The sequence below is a fragment of the Phaethon aethereus genome (genome assembly GCF_964289735.1).
Source record: "Phaethon aethereus genome assembly, chromosome: 4".
Taxonomy (NCBI): domain Eukaryota; kingdom Metazoa; phylum Chordata; class Aves; order Phaethontiformes; family Phaethontidae; genus Phaethon; species Phaethon aethereus.
This window is the reverse complement of record NC_138578.1, coordinates 78,930,485-78,951,086: the sequence shown is the minus strand read 5'-3', so window position 1 is coordinate 78,951,086 and position 20,602 is coordinate 78,930,485. Positions and strand designations below refer to the sequence as shown.

The window sequence follows — 20,602 nt, the reverse complement described above, 5'->3', positions numbered from 1 at the left end:
AGTTACCAGGCACCTATTACAATGTTACTAGATTCTTACTAGCAGTTATTAAGCAGTTATTAGGCAGTTGGGTCTTACTAGTAGTTACTGGGCAGTTATTACACAGGTACTAGTAGTTCTGAGGCAACTACAAGGCAGTAACTAGTAGCTGCAAGGCAGATGGTAGGCAGATACTGGTATCTGATACAGAGGAGCAAATTCTAGTTACTAGTAGTTATTGGGCAGTTATGAGGCTATTACTCGGCAGTTACTAGTAGTCCCTAGTCAGTTCGGAGGGCTGCGGGCCCCTGAGGGGAGGCCGTGGGCTGGCAGGGCCGGCTCGGGACCGGCGGGGTGTTACAGTGGACCCCAGCGCGGTTAAAGCGGACCAGAGGGGACGGTGGGGGGAAGGCGGCTCGCAGGAGGAGCTCGTTAGGGGAGAGTCGGCGGCCGGGGCTCGTTAAGGTGTCCTGAACCCACAGGCCCCGCCAAGGCGGCCTAGCCCGTCCCGGCCCCGCCAAGGCGCGGTGCCCCTTAAGGACGGCGGCGGCTCCCTGCCGGCAGCGCCGGGGCGATGGCGGCGGCGGAGCGGGGTGGGGAGGCTCCCTCGCGGCCTCCGCTCGCTGCCACCCGCAGCGGAGGTGAGTGGGGCCGGTGGGGCCGTGAGCGGGGAGGTGGTGAACCTGTCGGAACGTGGCAGCGGCATGGCGGTGCGGCTCCCTCTGGGGAGCGAGGGGCGTTCTCGTAATGCCGGGGTTGCAAAGTGACAGGAGTTTGATACCGGAGGCAGAAACTGATGAGGAGCAAAACGCAACGAGAGGCTTGTCCGTGTTTTCCATGTGGGAAGAGCAGGCTGGGTGTCTGAAACTGGTCCACACCGATATTCAGCTTCTAAAAGGCAGTCTTGACTCTTCCTTTTTAATTTTCAGTGCAAGGAGGTCTTGCTCTGGCTTCACAAGCCAATATCTGCTTCTGGGACAGTAAGGTGACAAACAGGTTATTCTTACACAGCAGGCCTGTGCTGTATAAAATTCCAGAACCGTGGAATTGAATCTTAAGGTTGAGGCTGAGAAGTGATGAGAACTTTCCATGCCCTCTTCTTCCCAGCTAATGTCTCCCGAGATTAGGAGCCGAAACCTAGCGAATTTCAGCCTGCTGAAATCTAGCGAATAGCACCAAAAAAAAAAAAAAAAAAAAAGCGTTGAGATTCCAGGAACGCCAAGCCTTTCAAAATGGGGTTAAAAAAATCTTGCAGTGTTGAAAGGCTTTGGTCAGTGGTTTATAAGAATTGGCTTTTCAGTTGTATAATGAGAATCAAGCTTAAAAAAAGAAAAGCCACACACTTAGTAATGCATAAATACTTTGTTATTTGTAAATAGGTGAAATTAACAGCAGATTTCCCCATTGTCAGTTAAATTTAGTAGTACTCTTGAACAGAAAAAACTCTGGTGGAATTAATCACTCTGTTTAAAAAGCTGACAGCTATTTTAAGCAGTCAGCTTTCTGGAGAAAAAAGCAACACAAGTGCACTCTTCAAAGGAATATACTTGCGGAAAGTTAGGAATGTGGTCTTGCTATGTTTAGGTTTAAATTCCATTTTACACACGTATTTCTTGAACTGAATTGTCATGTTCCTGAACGCCAAAATGTGCTTTGGTGCCTTTTAGCAACAAAGCCTTTAACTTTAAAAGTACTTCGACCTCCTGTGAATTTCAAGGAATTTTAAGGGACTGAAGATTGTGTTTCTTAAATTCCCAGTGTTGAGAGGTAGCTCAGACCCTTATTTTTAGGGCACAGCTGGTACAGGTTTTGTCGTGAGCCAGACAGAGCAGGGATTGCTGATTATGCTTGCCAGTTCATACCTGTGCCAAACAGCTGTGGAACTGGATATGCTGGGTAATTCCTGGTTTGATAGCCTGTTGAAGAGAGAGGGTATCCTTTTCTTAAATGCAAAATTAGCAGTAACTTTTGGCTTTGGAAGTTTTCTGTGGCAACAGTTCTTGCTGATTTCTTCACACACACCGTGGGGTTTTTTGTTTGTTTGTTGTAGCCTAAGGTGTTTCTTTTGACTCGGTGGCAATATGATAAAAACCCTTGGTACTTGGAAGAGTGTAGTTAATCTGTAGTTAATCTTACAACCATGCATCCTTTTCAAGGCTCAAAATGTAGCATGCTCATGTTATAAATGACTAATTTTCCCCTCTCCCACCTTTTATATCTTACATATCATCTTCAGTTACTGAACGGGAAAAAAAAGAGTCAAGTACCAATTCACTGATGGTATGTTTCTCGCCCGGTGTTCCACAAGCCCGTCTTAAATAGCACTGAGAGTAGGCTGAGAAATAACATTGCACGAACTACTATCATACAATTGCATGGAAGCATTTATATATCAGAAGAGAACCAGGCAGAAGGTAAGTAACTTGTCTTGTGGAAAGGGAGAAGGGTCTGTTATCCTAAGGAAATAACAGACAGTCAAGAAAACTAAACAGCTTATCCTGCAGTGTTTAAGAAGTCTAATGAATTAGATTCTTCTTCAGAAGGAACCAACCACCCAGCATAGACTTAATCAGCCTTCTGTTGCACCCTAGTCACATTTTGGCAGTGAGTTTCAAGAGGTAAAGTACAGCTGGATCAAACTATGCTCCCAGAAATTAAAAAAAAAAAAAAATCTGTCTCCTGAAGTCCTGAGTAATTTATTACAGTAAAAGTGATTTGACACTTAACAGCAAAAGTTTGCTTTTTTTTTTTAGAAGCAGAATAGCTGATTCCAGTCTGCTTCAGCTGTGACAGGCTGTCCCAGCTCTCTGAGTGTGATAGGATGTGGGGAGCAGAGGTCAGCATCCTGTTCAGCAGAGACAGAGTAGTGGAAACAAGAGGACTTGGATCAACAGGGAGAAAAATGAAGAAAATCAAGGAGATGTGTTGCAAGAATTGGACACCTTGGTTTTATTAGTAGTGATTGATATATTATACTTCAATCTTAGTGCTTTAAAATATTTTCTGTGACCTGGCTGAGTTGAGAGCACTAAGAGAGCAGGCAAAGCATCTTGTTACTGCTCACCCTGGGCAAAAAGGGGAGCACTGTGTTTTGCATCAATTGCAAGCGTCTTGTGTCAGATCCTGCTGGTCATCAAGGCTTTTAGCACTGTTGGTTTAGTTTTGGTTTTTTAGTTTGGGCAATGCTAGGTTTAACCGCTGTTCTGGTAGTGTAGTTGTGTGCTTCAGAGGCCTCGTGTGTGTGCACAGGCTTAGCCAAGTGTCTTAGTCAAATCCGTGATAACGTGGTATTCAAAGATGTATGTAAGTGCTTTTAAGTTAACTTGCTATAGTGTTCTGTGGGGGAAAATCTTATTGCTTCAGTGATGAACCCAGTTTATGGAAATATGCAGTGCTAGCATTAACAGCATTTGTTACCAAACAACAGAGTCTAGCTTGGCATTTAATTTTTTTACAATCACCTGAGCTTTGAAAACAAAACAAATCATTCAAAATTATATTCTGCAACTAAACTCGCTGAGAAAATAAAAATTAGTGCTACTACAGTATTTTTTCCTTAGAGAAATGTCTTTCACCTAGCCACAGAAATCAAAATCTGTCTGGTTCAGCCTCCCGTCCTCATACAGGAATCCAGTGCTGTAATACTGCAGTCCAGTATATTCGATAAGGGTTTTAAAGTTTATCTTTGCCTGTGCTTTCTAAGTTGGATATCTGTGGATATCTGTGTTTATTTCTAAGATTGCTTTCTGACTCTCACTGTACAGTGACCGTGCTTGCCTGCTGTACCACAACCAAAAGTGACTGGATTTCAGTGATGCTGTTTGCCTGCCGTTTTGGACAGCTGCTACTCTAAGTATTCAAGCTTTTGTTTGTCTTTCATCCTGTTACAGACTAGGAATATGATTGCCTGATTACAAGCAATAGAGTTTGCACATCATGTCAAGTCACAGCCAGTCAGCTGAGATGAGATAACTGACTGCATGCAGGCTCCTGCCTTTCTTGCTTGCAGAGTAAAGCAAATTAATGTAGTGCACGTGATGTAAATTAACCTGGTTTACTTTGCAGCTGGGACAGGCTTCAGCATGCACACTCAGTTACTGCGAGGCTGACAAGTGGTGGCCTGGTAAGATGCACTAACCCCATTGCTTGTGCTGGTCCAGATGTGTGTTGGAGACAGCCATGTGAAAGGGCTTGTAAAATGAGGAAATCTGTGGGTCAGTATTTGCTCTTGAGGGCTCGCAGTTGTTGAACTTGATTTGTGTATACCCATCTGTTTATCATTAAAATGCTGTGTTTGCTGTTGGCGTTTGAGGGCAGAATTTGGCTATATCATTTTGTGGGTTTAGTACCTTGAACTTGAAACTTTATACCTTTGCCTTAAGGGGTTTGTGTAGCCTAGACTTTTTCTTCACTATATTATTCTGCTTTCTGTCTTCTCTACCCTCAAGAATTGTGAAAGAAAAATTAATAATAGACTAAAGCTGGGAGCATTTCCTTTTTAATCAAGTGGTAGAAAATCCTGGGCTGAACAGGCTTTTTTTTAAATTGCCTGGTCTCTGATATTTTAATTAATGTTAGTATTTTTCCTACCACATTTATACTGCCCCAAGGAGAGACTTTTTTTTCCCCTGCCTTTCCCTACATGGCATGCCACAGAGTCCTCTACAATTAACCTTGTAAAAGTAAGAAGAGACAGCAAAGGTTTAAGCTTGAAAAGACACTGTCAAAGTTGTCTCAAGTAGTAAAACATACAAGTACAATAATGTTAAGGCCCTGAGCCTTCTAACATCCATGTTTTAATGCCTTAACTGAATTGCTGTTACATTGAAGGAGATTAAAAAAAAAAAAAAAAAAATGCTGGGTGTGCTTCTGAGACCATACCTGAGAATCGAGAAACAGTAAGCAAATCATTGTCTTTCGATTGACACACTAAGAGCCTGATTTATTATTATTAGGCAACCTGTTTGGTTCCAGATTTCCAAAATCCATCTCTTATTTTATTTTTTTTTAATTGCTTAAGTTTTCTTGTTAAGAGAAGTGCTGAGCACCTGCAGTTCCTGTTGCCTCCTCAATGCCCATATTTCAGTGTTTGAACATTAAAACAATCAAGTTGATCTTGGTTTAAGAATGTGTTCCTCATTGCCTGTTGATTGCTCCTCATTGTTGATTTAGGTTGGGTTTATTCTCTGCATTAACAAAAAATAAGTGTATAAAACACATCTCTGGAGAAGTATTTTTATAAATGCTAAATGAATGAGCAAGAATGTAAGTATATTGGATATCACCTGGATATTCAGGTGATACTTGACATTGTCTGTCTTCACCTGTGTTATCCACTGTTATGTCAGACTGCTTTTAATTTCAATTCATATGAAATATTTTGCTTCTGTGTCTTCTGAACACACTCAGAAGATGCCAGTCAGAAAATTATGCCAATAGAAAGTATGCTGGGTTTTAAGCATACATTTTTTGTTGTGATCTACTTCTACTTTAATAATAGATTTTTCTGTTTACTCGGACATTTTTATAAGTCACACTGGTGATAAGAATGAGAAGTCACTTTTATGAGAGTGAAAGTGGATGTGTTTAGGGAACTTTGAGTGTTTTTTGGTAATTAGTAAATCTTCAGTGATTTGTGCCTTGTCTTAATGATGGAAGACTTGTAAGAGTGAGACCAACTCACTAAAACATTAGATTTGACTCAAGTTATTAGGTTACATCTCAATCTCAAGCTTTGAAGGTTGCATCATAAAAAATAAAATGGTGAAGAAGAACTCCAAGTGTGACTTAAACAGAACACTGACTTAGAGGGAACAGTAATGAAGCAAATATACTGATGGTATTTCTTCGAAGAAGAGTAGAAGACATGATTGTTTTGCCCTGTGGCTTGCTTCTCCAGTCTTTGCAAACATCTGAAAATGTGCTTATTTTTTTTCCTGTGGAACTATATTTTCTTTAACTATTGGCTATGAATTAAGACTACACACCTTTTTACCCTTTCTGTATTACATGTATGTTTGCCATGTGGGATGTTGAAGATCATAACTCCTCCCAGGCTGGGGTGACACAACTTTGCAACATGAGCTCAGGGCTGGCCATACCTGCCTTACCTGTAGCTCACCAGGCTCAAAGTTCCAGTGTACTGTGATCCCTGCAAAGTTGAGCTGGTGTTACTGAGTTTGGCCGGGAACTGATGGGACTTGCAGTCTCTTGAGGCCACAGCACCGTTAGAAAGAGGAACAATTCCCTCTCTTATGCAAGTGTGTAGCAGCCACCGCAGTGAGAAGTGAGAGCAGAGGTGTGTTTTATTGGCAGTAGCTCACTGAGTGCTTTTCAAAAGGTAACTTGTAAAATGCATCTTAGGTGGGAAGGAGGAACTGTGTCCTTCTCTGATACTATTTAAGTATGCAATAAATAGAAAGTAAGATGTTGGCATCTGGAGTCACTTAAAGCACTTGGTTTGAAACACTTGTTCTCTTAAAAAAACAAGGAAGTTAAACAAAGATTGTTCATACCCTAACTGGAAACAGTAATTTAAAGTGATGCTGTTTATGCCAACTCTGTTTTTAAGATAATATTGAAAGGACCTATCAAAATGAGGAACAGTTACATTCATAAGAATTAGTTTTAACTCATCCCTTTGCAGTAGGTAACTAATTCTCCCATGGTACTGTTCCAGGAATCAGAGATGCATGGAAATGAAAACCAGAGTTTTCAAACTTAAATGCCTAAACACAAACTTCCCTACATTTGAGAATGTAGATTTAAGGGTGTTGATGAAGTTTAACAAGTAGGCAGCGGAGCTGAGAGTGGACCCAGGGTCTCCCAGTCAGGTACAAACGAATGTGTGCGCAGGCACATGTATTTTATTGGCGTTTAGTGCTTGAAGACCAACAGCGATGCTGCTGTCTGGCTTCAGGTAGGTTTCTCAAACTTTTTTGTAGCGTGGAAATATAACCAGTCTTCAATACCTCAGATGAACCCACTTTGTCCCATTTCTCCATGCAGAGGCATAAGCCATCTCTCCAGCCTTGTCCTCGCTTATGTCCTCCCACCCCCGTCTTCCTTCTCTGTTAGGGCTCCATGGCCTCTGCAGCATATCTGGAATTTGAATCTGATTGTAAAGCAGCCCTTTAGTAAAATGCCCAAGTATCTCTGACTACTATAAATTAATAGTGTTACAAAACCAAGAAGGAATATGGATTGACTTTTGTGTATGCATTTTGCTATTTTTGCATTTTACAGGAATTTTGATTGATTAAAAAAATCTTTTTGGCACCTATTCTGTGTCCTGGATTTTAAGGTCTTGAATCGTAATAAGAGCTGAAATAATTGCCAAAAATACTATAGTCACTGCTGAGGATTAGTAGTAAAAAAAAAAAAAAAAAAAAAAAATTTCCTTTCTTTGAAAAGAAAATGGAAAACTTGACCTGTTTTTTCTAGTTTTCTCTTTGGGGCTATGTTAATTCTAGCATGGATCATCACTGAGGGCAACAGTTGTTGCCAGGGTCAGCTTTCTTTGGCCTTGACAGTCCAACAGCAACATTTTCTCGCTCTGTGTGGCTATCTGCTCTTTTAAGGACAGGTTATAAGTAGTACATTCATAGAAGCCTAGACTGTCTTTCACGTTTTCTTTCTGGGCATACAAGTGAAGCATGATGAAACGAGAAGATGTTATCTGGCTTATTGCTGGATTTTTCCCTTATGCCTGGGTGGTACTTGAATGCTCATTTCCCATTCTGTCTAATCAACTTCGACAGGTAACTTTCTCAGTCCAGTTCCCTCTGAAAAGAAGTATTTTTTAAGAGCTTAGGTGCAGATGGTGTGTTGGTGAGCTGATAATTGTGTTTGCTTGAAATAAGAAATCTACAAATACACACAGTTAATATGTGCAGCCTCATATTTCTGTAATAGCCTGTTGTCATCCTGGCTCCTTTCCTTGTGCGTGTATCCTTCTGGTGTGGTTGGTGCCTCCTTAGATCGGAGCAGAAACTCCTTTTTTTTTTTTTTTTTTTTTAATGCTTGTACTATACGCACAAGGAATGGGCTCTAATCCTTCTTGGTGCTTCTAGACAATTGCAAATCTTGTTTTCAGCCCTGTGTGGTCACATATCTTCCTGTAACTGGGGCACCCTCAAGACTACTGAAGCCCCAAAGCTAATGATTTTAATCTACTGTACTGGTTTTGGCTGGGATAGAATTAATTTTCTTCACAGTAGCTGGAATGGGGCTGTGTCTCGGATTTATGCTGGAAACAGTGTTGATAACACAGGGATATTTTTGTTACTGCTGAGCAGTGCTTACACAGAGTCAAGGCCTTTTCTGCTTCACACTCTACCCCACCAGTGAGGAGGCTGGGAGTGTGTACTGGGTTTACATGGCCAGGTTTTGGTAGTGGGGAGCTGCCAGAAGCTTCCCCTGTGTCCCACAGAGCCAGTGCCAGCGGCTCCAAGATGGACCCGCCGCTGGCCAAGGCCCAGCCCGTCAGCGACGGCGGCAGCGCCTCTGGGGAACAGAGTGAAGAAGGGGGAAAGCTGCTGCACACCAGCAACTGCGGCCGGAGAGAGGAGTGAGAACGTGCGAGAGGAGCAGCCCCACAGCCCCCAGCCCGGAGCAGGAGGGGCTCCGGGCGCCGGAGCAGAGGGTCCCCAGCAGCCCGTGGGGAAGCCCATGGGGAGGCCGGCTGTGCCCCTGCGGCCATGGAGCTCCACAGGGGAGCAGATCTGCACCCACACCCAGGGAGGGCCCCACGCCGGAGCAGGGGGATGCCCGAAGGAGGCCGTGACCCCGTGGGCAGCCCGCGCTGGGGCCGGCTCCTGGCAGAGCCTGTGGCCCCGTGGGGAGAGAGAGGAGCCCCGGCTGGAGCAGGGTTGCTGGCAGGACCTGGGACCCCGTGGGGGCCAGGCTGGAGCCGCCTGTTCCTGAAGGACGGCACCCGTGGGGGGCCTAGGCTGGAGCAGCCTGTTCCTGAAGGACGGCACCCATGGGGGGCCCAGGCTGGAGCAGCCTGTTCCTGAAGGACGGCACCCATGGGGGGCCCAGGCTGGAGCAGCCTGTTCCTGAAGGACGGCACCCATGGGGGACCCGGGCTGGAGCAACCTGTTCCTGAAGGACGGCACCCGTGGGGGGACCCAGGCTGGAGCAGCTGGTGAAGAACTGCAGCCTGTGGGAAGGACTCACGCTGGAGAAGTCCATGGAGGACAGTCCCCTGTGGGAGGGACCCCAGGCTGGAGCAGGGCAGAGGGTGAGGAGTCCTCCCCCTGAGGAGGAAGGAGCGGCAGAGACCAGGTGTGATGAACTCACCACAACCCCCATTCCCCGTCCCCCTGCGCCGCTCGGAGCGAAGAGGGAGAGAAACGGGGAGTGAAGCTGAGCCTGGGAAGAAGGGAGGGGTGGGGGGAAGGTGTTGTAAGATTTAGTTTTTATTTCTTATTATCCTACTCTGATTTGATTAGTAATAAATTAATTTTCCCCAAGTTGAGTCTGTTTTGCCTGTGACAGTAACTGCTGAGGGATCTCACCCTGTCCGCATCTCGACCCACCAGCCTTTCGTTACATTTTCTCTCTGCCCAGCAATAAAGCTGGGGGGAAGGCTGGCTGGGGGGCTGCTGCTCGGGGGCTGGCTGGGCACCAGCCGGCTGGTGGTGAATTGTTTTCACAATTGTTTTCATCTGCATCACTTGTCTGTCTTGGGTTTTATTTCTCTCTCTCTGTTATTTTCCCTTTTAATTACAATTTCTATTATTATTCAGTTATTAAACTGTTTTTATTTCAACCCACAAATTTTCCCACTCTTCCCATTCCAGTTCTCTTCCCCCATTCCTCTGGGTTGGGAGCGAGTATCAGCTGTGTGGTTCTTTGTTGCCAGCTGGGGTTAAACCACGGCATCTACCAGACCCTGTGTCTTTTGGCGACAGCCTTACCTGATGTTAACATCTGTGAGCACCGACGAAGCGGATCACCTGTGTTTTCAGAAGCTGTGCTGCCCAGGGTCAGTCCTTGCAACCTCCTTGTTGTGAGAGGACACTGAAAATGGGGCCATTACTGAAGGGTGGCACCGATCTGGTCGGTGGGATTTCTGAGCCTAGAAGGCAGAGGGGATTGTTACAGTGCTCCACGCTTCCCACAAACATCGAGTTAAATCTTTGAGCGATCTTTGCATTTCCTTTACAGAACAGCCTTATGAGTATCTGAGGTTAACTGGCTGTGCTAAAGTTACTCCCTGTACTCGGCACTGGTGAGGCCGTGCCTGTGCTCAGTTTTGGGCCCCTCACTACAGTGAGTTGCTGGAGCGTGTCCAGAGAAGGGCAACGAAGCTGGTGAGGGGTCTGGAGCACAAGTCATATGAGGAGCGGCTGAGGGAGCTGGGGGTGTTCAGTCTGGAGAAGAGGAGGCTGAGGGGAGACCTCATCGCTCTCTACAGCTACCTGAAAGGGGGTTGTGGTGAGGTGGATGTTGGTCTCTTCTCCCAAGTAACTAGTGATAGGATGAGAGGAAGTGGCCTCAAGTTGCGCCAGGGGAGGTTTAGACTAGATATTAGGAAAAATTTCTTTACGGAGAGAGTGGTCAAACACTGGAACAGGCTGCCCAAGGCGGTGGTGGAGTCACCATCACTGGAAGTGTTCAAAAAAAGTGTGGATGTGGCACTTCAGGACATGGTTTAGCGGGCATGGTGATGTTGGGTTGATGGTTGGACTTGATCTTGGAGGTCTTTTCCAACCTTAATGATTCTGTGATTTTCATACCCAGTTGTTGTTGCAGTCACAGCCAAAAGCCTTATCAGAGCCAGCTTCATTAAGATCTGTGTGTTAAACAATTAAGAAGTGCTGCTTTGGGAAGGCAAAGTGGGGTTAGCCATGAACACAGTCTGAGGAAGATCTCTGCATCTGCCATTCCTCAGGTTTTGTCAGTGCCCACAGACCTGCTGATAGATTTTCACCTGGTTGCATGTGTTAATGATGGCTTGTCAAAGCAGTTTGGCATTCCTTGTTTCAGGCTTCCACTGGAGCCATGTTCCTGGCGTGATACTGGCTCAGTTGAAGTCTGTCATCTAGCTTGTACAGCTTGCACTGAAATTCATGTTTTCTTTTTAAGTGGCTTTTTACTTGTGCAAAGGTGGCGGTCATGTGTTGTCCAAGACAAACATGGAGGGACTGGGTAGACTCTAGTCCTTCCTTAATCATTTGTGAACTGACCATCCCACAGCTTAGCACCGTTATTTAGGGTTACAGGACACGACACACAGTAACTTGATTCCGTTTTTTCATGTTCCCTTGGACTTGACTTTGCTTTGGCAAGGGGCCAAGAGAGCAATCTTTAGAATTGAGGGTAAAGGCTGATGCCTTTATGGATTTCCAGACGCCTTTTGGCACCGAGCCTTGAGACCACAGGGAGTGAGGCTTTCCTTGCCCACGATCTCTCCAGGCTGTGTGCAAAGCACAGAAAGCCAGCTGCTCCACACATGGCTTCCAGGACGGACTGTTGGCTAAACTTAGAGGGTTTAAGCTCAGTTAAGACGTCGTGATACTTTCCCCAATATGTTCCCTTTAACCTGAGCTTCATTTGAAGAGCACAGTTTAGTTGGAACTGTCTATTTATCTTCCTTTATTTTTGTTTTAAACTTGTTTAATTTTGGCTTGTTTTTGAGAGCAGGACAAGGCAAAAAGTGAAATTCTAGCCTAATTGGAATTAGTGTGACCCACTGGGAATGAAAAAGAAGCAGGTATTCTTAGAGTTTGTCAGCACAGAAGTTTTGGTGGTATAGCAGTGTCCTGGTTTCAGCTGAGGTAGAGTTAATTTTCTTCCTGATAGCTGGTGTAGTGCTGTGTTTTGGATTTGGGATGAGAAAATGTTGATAACACACTGATGTTTTGGGTTGTTGCTGAGCAGTCAAGGTCAGTCCAGCTTCTGCTGGGCTGCCAGTGAGCAGGCTGGGGGTGCACGGGGAGCTGGGAGGGGACACAGCCGGGACAGCTGACCCAGGCTGGCCACAGGGATATTCCATACCATACGATGTCATGGTCAGTGTGTAAAGCTGGGGGAAGAAGGAGGAAGGGCGGGACGTTCAGAGTGATGGCATCTGTCTTCCCAAATAACCATCACGTGTGATGGAGCCCTGCTTCCCTGGAGATGGCTGAACACCCGCCTGCCCATGGGGAGTAGGGAATGGATTCCTTGGTTTGCTTTGCTTGCGCACATAGCTTTTGCTTTCCCTATTAAACCGTCTTTATCTCAACCTATGAATTTTCTCACTTTTACCATTCTGATTCTCTCTCCCATCCCACTGGGGAGGAGTAAGCGAGCGGCTGCGTGGGGCTTAGCTGTCGGCAAGGGTTAAACCACGACAAGCAGCGTGGGTAAACTTGGTTCCTGAAGGCATAGCCTGTACCAGAGAAGTTTCAAGCAATATGAGTTAAACTGATTTCCCTAATGAATTAAAGTGTATTAAGTGGAGAAAGAACAGGAGTGGTGATGCAGCTTTGCTTTGTGAGGGTTTTGCTAGCACAGCTATGCTCTTCTAAAGGGTGTGTTTAATTATCTTAATGGATATGATGTTGGTACTACTTTTAAGTGCTTGTTAGAGTATGTCCCCCAGATCAAATGTGCCTGCACATACAATTACTCAGGAATAGCATCAAGTCTGGGCCAGTTTTACTATGAATTGAAGTGTGTACAGGTCATGAGTTAACTGGGAAAAGGGCAAAGAAAATCAAAACAAGCCATTGGAGCAATTTTTCACCATATAACTAAAGCACTTACATTGTTATAGGGGACATGGGTACGACCATCCGAAGCATCTGAGACCTCTTGGCCTTTCTCATGTACTGAGCTACTCCCAGACTTTCTTTAAACCTCTCCTTTAAGGAGTATTCACATATTTAGCTGTGTGATCTAGTCCAGTTAAAATTCTTCTTTTTAGGCTGTTAGTCAAGTATTTCTGACATTGGCCTACTTGTAGTGGACTGAAAACCCAATGAAGAGCCTCTGTCTTTGTTTTTAAAGTCCAGGTACTCTTACAGTAATACTTCATAAGTCCATGAGAGCAATACTTCTGTAAGTAGGAAGGTTTAGATGGCTTTACAGCATCACTTTGAAGCCAGAGTGAGGCACGGTGTGATTCGCTGGGCGAACATTGGTTCCTTCATCCTGCGCTGCATGTGAATATTCAAGTGGTTGATGTTTCATTTAAGCAAAGAGACACCAATATATCTTGTCGTAACTACTGGCTGATTTTTGTGTTTTGCTTTTTCCGTTTAGATGACATTTTAGATGAGGCAACAAGGAAGGACCTCTTCACCGACACTTTCTGTAAGGTTTGTGGGGCAGTGCTGCAGTTTGAGTCTCAAAGGACATCACACTATAAGGTAGGCTGAAAAGGAGAATTTCTCCTAGCAAGCACTGGAGCTTTGGTTTATTTGTTTGGGGTTTCTACATAGTGTTATGAAAGACTTTTTATAGTGTGTTTCTCAAGGTTTACACTAGGTGTAGACATTAACCTGACTTAAATGTTGTGAGTCTACTAATACTGAAGGGCGATCACCTGCATATTGCAGCATGATTTTAGATGGAACTGAGCAGGTTCAGGCCATGCTGTATATGGGATTGAAGCAGATCTGCACCATGTGAGCCAGAACATATGTATGGCACTGGGCAGTGCTAGCTACAGAGGATTGAGGTTGTGCCTTCTGAGGCTTCATCCAGTGGTACACACGTGCACCGGTGTCTGCTTGAGGCATGTTGTATGAATCCTGCTGAAGGCATTTCTTGGAACAGTTGTGTGCTTTGGGATATTACTGTAGACACGGGCAAGCATGGTTTGTCTTGAAACTTGATCCTGAGAATGTGCAGGTTTGCAGGCATAGGCGTTTCTGTCTTTTTCTTTCATCTTGAAAAAGTTAGTTTAAAATGTCATTTGCTGTCAGAAGTCTTTCTTGCTATTCACATTACTAAGACTCAGGTCTTGCAAGGTGTTGTATTTACTTACTTCGATTTGACTTAAGGAGCATTTGTGCTGTTTGAACTTCACAGAGTTCAGACCCTCAGTATGATGTTCTGTTTCTTGGATGCAAATCCAGTTGAGAATAATAGATGCAATTGTAAAGTTACCTGACTTCACCGTTACAAATCAAATTGATGGAAATAACAACTCTTTTTTTTCTCAGTTGTACTATCTAGCCAGGTATGATAGGACCGCTTTCATAATATTGTTATCATATGCTGCACTGCTCCTCAGAATCCTTAAAAGGCATCTGAAAAGCATCAGATCAGAGAAGGCAAGTTACTACTTTTGCTTTGTAGGTTACCACTGTATAGGGTGGCATGTAGGTAAGTGCGTTACAAGTGCAAGAGTTTGAAGGTTATGGGTTGAGAGAGCATCTAAGAATTAAAAAATAATTGCATCTAAGGGAAGTATATGTTAACACCCAATTTTAGTTACCTGGACTATTGTATCCTTGGTAGAAAGGTGTAGAAATCTCCATAGACTGACTCCAAGCTGGAGATACTTTCACTCAACTTCCAGGAAAATCTGTTTCTCTCCACCGACTGTATGGGAAGACTAGATTTCTTTAGGAAGGTAAGTTGAGCCGTGCTGCCTGTCATTCTTCTGTGCCAGGACATGGGACAGCCTTGATGTCAAGTCCCCAGGCTTAGTGGTAAAGGAGTGCAGCAGACATGCTCTGTTGCATGGCCGCATTCCTTTCCTTACCCATTTTAGTGTCCCTGTTTATAAGGGGGCGTCTCAGGGTTTTTGATTCCCCAAATAGTTGAGAGTGGATGACTCTGGCTGCTTGAGGCAAAATGTTATGAGTAATACTAAGTACTATATTATTGATTAAATTATAGTATTGTTGCATGAGCTGGCGTTTGTCCGCTTGTGGCTCTACTTTATACAAATACAATTTGGCAAGTGTTGAAAGCAGTTTTTGACAAATGAAGTCCCAGTCACTGGATATATCACTGCTTGGATCCTTGTTACTGGAACAGGAATAATTCTAGTCTCTTCCCAGAGCAAAAAGCATGCTCAGAAAGTTCGTGTTTACATCCAAATGCATGGTGAGAAGGATGAAAGGCAGGAGCGTGACAAACAGAAGAAAACAGATTGTGTCAATTTTCAGGTGACTGTTCCTCTCCATCTCTAAATAAAATGTTTCCTTGTGTGCTTCAGTGAAGTCTCGTAACTGAGCTGGTTGTCTGGTTTCAGATGGATGGGAGTGGAGTAGTGGACAAAAGCAAATACTGCGACCTCTGCAACATGTTTTTTACTTCCTCAGTTGTTGCTTTGTCTCACTACTTGGGAAAGATCCATGCTAAAAAACTGAAGCAATTATCAGGAGACCAAACCCACATGCCAGCACAGAGCGTGCAGCCTCTTTCTGGTAAGAACTAAATAGTTTGCTTTGTATGTGTTTTCCTGTCACTCTCTGAAACAAATACAGAGAAGTATATTCCTACACTTGCCATGTCTCCATGCCTTTCTCTTCTGCCAAAGTTGTGGAGCTGTCTTGTGGTGAATAAACAAAGATACTACCCTGTGCAATTATGAAGCCATGGAACCTTGCTTTCAAATTCCCTATCTTTCATTGACTGAAACTAAAGGCAAATATTTCACATTTTTTCTTAATGAAAGGTGCTTATTGTTGTTCTGAGAATTCATTGCAGTCCCAACAAGATGTTCCTCGCATAAATTAATATGATAAAAAAATGAAAAAGCAATCAGTCCACGAGCAACACTTAACTGCTGTTAGTCCTGTACAAGTTGCTGAACTGTATTTAACGATGGAGCATAGTGTATGTGCTCTGAACCACCTTCCGCAGGGTACCTCTCTCTTCTTGGACTGTGTAAGGACCTTAGAGTGACTAGCCATCAAACACAGCTGATCTTTAGGTATCTAATGGTGTGGTTTCTGAATATTCCAGGGTTGTGTTCCTTATCAGTCTGTGCTTTCGCAAGGACTAAGATGAGACTACAGTCTCTTGCAAGTAGTTCAGCACCCAGCAAACTATTCTCCTTTCTGGCTCTGTAGTTCTGCAGTCACCTGTTTTGCTCCATGGAACTGTTTTAGCCTTTCCTTTGCTGTGCTTTCAGTGGATTTATCCTTTACTTCCATGTCTCCAGCTTTACAGAAGCCATCAGCTGAGAAGCCCTTGGTACCTTCAAATGCTGAAGAGTCTTCGTCATCCTCCAACACAAGGCTGAAGTTAAATGATCCAGACAAGTACTGCAAGCTCTGCTGTGCTCCCTTCAATAATCCACTTGTGGCCCAGGAGCATTATGTTGGTAAGAAACACAGAAGAAATGAAGCACGGAAAAAGATACTGGAGGAGCTAGGAGACAAAGCTGTCCCTGCAGAATCCAGCACAAATGGTAAGCGGAACATGAGCAAGTGTTGCAATCTCTGAGCGTAGCTTGAGTGCTCAGTTCTGATTCGTTCAAGGAACTGCTCTGATGTGTGCAAGGGAATGATAGTCTTCTCCTGTGTTACTGAACAAGTTCATTTCTTCCTTTCTGTTTGGTCTATGAACTGCTAAATTTCCATCTCTGACAGCTGGAGGTTGGAAAATAATTCTTACTGACTTGGAGACCCAAACCCAGCCCTCACTGAGTTCTAAAGTCAAATTCAAAGGATCATAGAAAATAGCCCAGTCCTCCAAGTCCAAGTCCAGGATCTGTATCATTTTATCTGTATCATTCTTAAGATGTTCATCTACCTTGTTCTTAAAAACTGTCTGTGTTGGAAACTCCACAACCTCAATAAGAAACATCTCCCAGGACTTCTTCATCTGTATCTTCCCGATCTTAAAACCTTCTACTGACATTGAACTTAGCGCTCTCTGACCGCAATGTATTTCTTCACTGTGAACAAGAAGCAGACACAAGAATTGAATCATTTGTTTCCTTTTTGTCGCATTCTTTAAATAATTGAAAACTGGTGTCATGTCTTCCATTAATATTTTATTCATTAAACGGGTTGTCATAATTATTTCAATCTTCCCACCTAAGGAAATTTGTTTCCTAAACAGTCACTGCTCACTAGCCTCCTGTCAGGACTGACTCCAGCTCAAGCACTGTATCTAAAGCCAAGGCTCTGTTGCTGTGCAACTTCCATTAATTTTGAGGGGGCATCATCTGGTCCTGTGCGACAGAACTGTCCATCCTTTCTTTAGTAAGGAATTAAAAATCCTACCTCATAGTCAAAAGTCATTGTTAGTATAAAACAGCTCTCATTAAATCATGCTATAATTTAAACAAAATAATATGTTCTGATGCAAAGCAATAGCCCGTAGAATTAGTGCTGCATTTTGCTAACGGATGAAGCTCTTCAGTTTGCATGGGGAAAAAGGTTACTCACTGGTTTAAGAATACTTCGGTCTATGGATGACACAGCTTGTAGGAGAGGAGGAAGTGACAACCTAGAAAACACAAGGTTTTCCTCATCTGACCTTACCTTATATTTGCCTGAGGCTCTGTGTACCATATTCATAAAGTACTGTATCAACAATTCCCTCTGCATCTTCACGGAGTTGAACCAACGCTGCATGAACATTTGAGCAGGTAATGTTTAAACTGGTTTTAATTAAATCTGGACTGACTGGATTGGTATCTGTTGGTGCTTGCTTTGGGTCGGATATTTACAATAGTATTTAATTTTTCAGTATAGTTCATTCTCATCAGCACGTGACAACAGTTTACTGGAATTCTCTTGGATCACGTCAGTCATCAGAAATACTCTTTGCGAATGTTTGAACCGTGGTTACGCTGCAACTGTACACCTCACCAGCTCCCTTCATAAATATTCTTCTAGTGTAAAATTGCAGCAGAGACTGTATCTGTCTAAAAACGCTGTTTATGTTAGGACTCTTGCATGGGATGAGATCGTGATGAGTTTTGCCTTTCATTTGCAGTCTCTCTAACCTCCAGGTTCTTTCTTTTCAGCAGTTGGGGTTGGTTGTTACATGTGCCCCGTATGTAATGTCATACTTACTTCTATAGAAACATACCAGTCCCACATGCAAGGAAATAAGCACCGGATTAAGTAAGTCAATAATTCTTTTGTTACTATTCCTCTGTAGTTTGTGCTTTCAGATTTTTTCATTAGCCCTGTTGCTTGCTGTTAAGTGACTTTGACTAGTTCGTGGGTTTTTTTGTTTGGGATTTTTTGGTTGTTGTTTAGTTTTGGTTTGTTTTACTGGTTTTAAGTGGCACTGTCCATTTAAACATCACACTTGTGACTGAAATTCAGTCTTAGAATTTGCACAGTTGCATCTTCAATGACAACCCACGGGAAAGGTCCTGAAACCCATTTTGCTATCTGGGGGTAGCAGCACCTGTTTTGGTACAGCATCTTCAGTGCTCAGTCTAGAAGGAAATGGTCTGAACTTGAAGATTCCTATTGACAGGTCAAAGACGACCTTAATCCTGAAAAGTGCCAAGTCTCCATCAGTTGTGTTGCTTTCAGGATTCATCAACATGCATCTTACATTTGGCATAAGATCATTTATGGGGTAGATGATAGCTCTTGTACTTTCCCTTTTACCCAGAAGAGGGCTTATAGACTGTGTTAATTGCAGAATGGATCTTGTGGTGATTTAAGGTGTACTTTTTGGAGATTGCTGTGCAAGTAGGCTAAGTACCAAAATTGCTTACATGTTAAGCATTTTGATAAGGCATATTTTAAGTGAAGGCACAATAATAATATAACCACAAGAGACTGACATAGATATGATTTTAAATGTTTGTTTCGTCAAAAGAATTAGTCCCCAAAACCAGCAGTGTAGGGAACTGCTACAAGCCTATCTATAGTTTAACAAAATGAATGTATAAAGCTGATGTATCTTGTTCTGCCTTAATTCATTTAAGGGATGGGTCTTCAGAAGTGCCCTTCCCACAGGGGATATCTCTGTCATCTAACCACTTTATCTTCCAGCCTGAGGAAAGGGAGAGTAGGTAGTTTTGCCTTGAGAGCACATTTATCTTGTCTGGGTTTTTTAGCAGTACGGGTTGGTTGTTTCTGTTCCGCTTTGTTTCTGCTGCGGAGTCACACAGTTTGCCTGAAATAACTGCAAGAGATAATCTTACATTTTCTTTTTAAAAAGTAGTTTCAAAAACATATGCAGTCATTTTAAAAGCATCTTACTCTTGCAGCATCCTAGGCCACAAGAAACTCATTTGGTCTTCATGAAGTTATTCCAGATTTTTACAGGAAGTTATTCGGGATTTTTAGTTTTCACAGAGTAGAATCTGTTCTCTGTAACTTCAGCTTTACAGATACGATCGTGTGTAACAGGGTCCCTGTAGTTATGCAGAACAACAGACTTGGAATATGTTCTTTCTCTGACTCTGGAAATACAACTTTTTTTTTTTAACTCAACAGATGCTAAGCAAATTGGTCAGTATTAACAGCTAACACTTTCTATCCAATTTATGCAGAGAAGCAGTGCATGTCAATCTCATGAAGAAAACATATGACTCATTTCAAGATGAATTAACGGATTACATTAAAGTTCAGAAAGCTAGAGGTCTGGAGCCAAAAAGGCATTTAAGAAAAGGAGAAGAGATTCAAGATAAAAACATTGAGGGAGGAAGTGACCTTGGTGAGGTTACATCTTCAAACTTTCAGTGTGAACAAGGCCAGCATTCCAGCCTTTTTTCAGAAACCCAGTCATCTACAAATACTGGGGAAAACAGGTCATCAAGCTGGCCATCAGCTTGTGAGCGTGCACGAGAAAAGACACCTAATTGTCACTATAACAAGGGATACTGTAAAGAAGAGCAAGCATCTGAGATGGACACCATCAGAGATAAGAGCTTCAGCCTCTCGTTTGCAGAATCTAAAGACTGTTACAAACTTATGCTTGCTGAAACTTCTACCAGCTCCTACAGAAAAGAACAGAAATTTCAGATAAAACATCTTGAGGAGGAAAAATACATCAGTGAACAGCTGAAGTATGAGAAAGAAACCACAAAACAGAAAAGAAAGGAAAATAGTGAGGGTACAGATTTTGGGGAAAAAAATGAGAAACAAAAGAGAATTAAAGTTGAGGTAGACTTGGTAAATGAGAAGAAATCAAGACCTTATAAAGACAAAATACTTAAAGGAAACCCTGCTGAGAAAGAGAGCAAAAAGCACAAAAAAGATAAAAAGACGCCACAGACAGATGGCAAAAAAGAAGAGGAGCTACTTTGGGATGAATCTGTTTTGGGATATTGTTAAAAGTTTTGCTTAGCTTTAAGAAATTGATTCTCTTTGTAGACTGCCTTAACCATTTCGTCCTATATATGACTTTTGGTTTTTGGGTTTTTTTTAAGCAAAGTTTTTGTTCCAATCTGGAAGCGAGTAAAAGCCTATGTTCTGAAACTTTTGGCTTCTGAAACTGTAGGTAGACATCAGTTCTTAATCATCTTACACATACAGCAGCTATTGCAGTGATGCAAGTTTGAAAGTCTGTAATCTCTTCTGGAATATTCCACAAATAAGGGTCATTTATCTTACAGAATACTGTTGGAATTTCATAAAAATGTGTAGCTTCTTTCTAACATTAATATTGCCTACTATTGAGGTTTCTATTTTTCTTCTAGGAAAGTACCTAAACACTGCAGTGTTCCCAGCCATGTCTGTAACCA

The 20,602-nt window shown here is 43.0% G+C and overlaps 1 protein-coding gene across 1 annotated transcript; it reads left to right on the top strand.

Moving 5' to 3' along the window:
• Positions 1-553: 553 nt before the first annotated feature.
• KRCC1 (lysine rich coiled-coil 1) lies at positions 554-20,192 on the top strand (the record flags this gene model as incomplete). The annotated part of the gene is made up of 7 exons (XM_081998929.1): positions 554-620; positions 13,237-13,343; positions 14,988-15,095; positions 15,182-15,356; positions 16,097-16,345; positions 17,915-18,014; positions 19,409-20,192. The coding sequence occupies 7 exons, from the start codon at positions 554-556 to the stop codon at positions 20,190-20,192; spliced, it is 1,590 nt and encodes a 529-aa protein (XP_081855055.1).
• Positions 20,193-20,602: the final 410 nt, after the last annotated feature.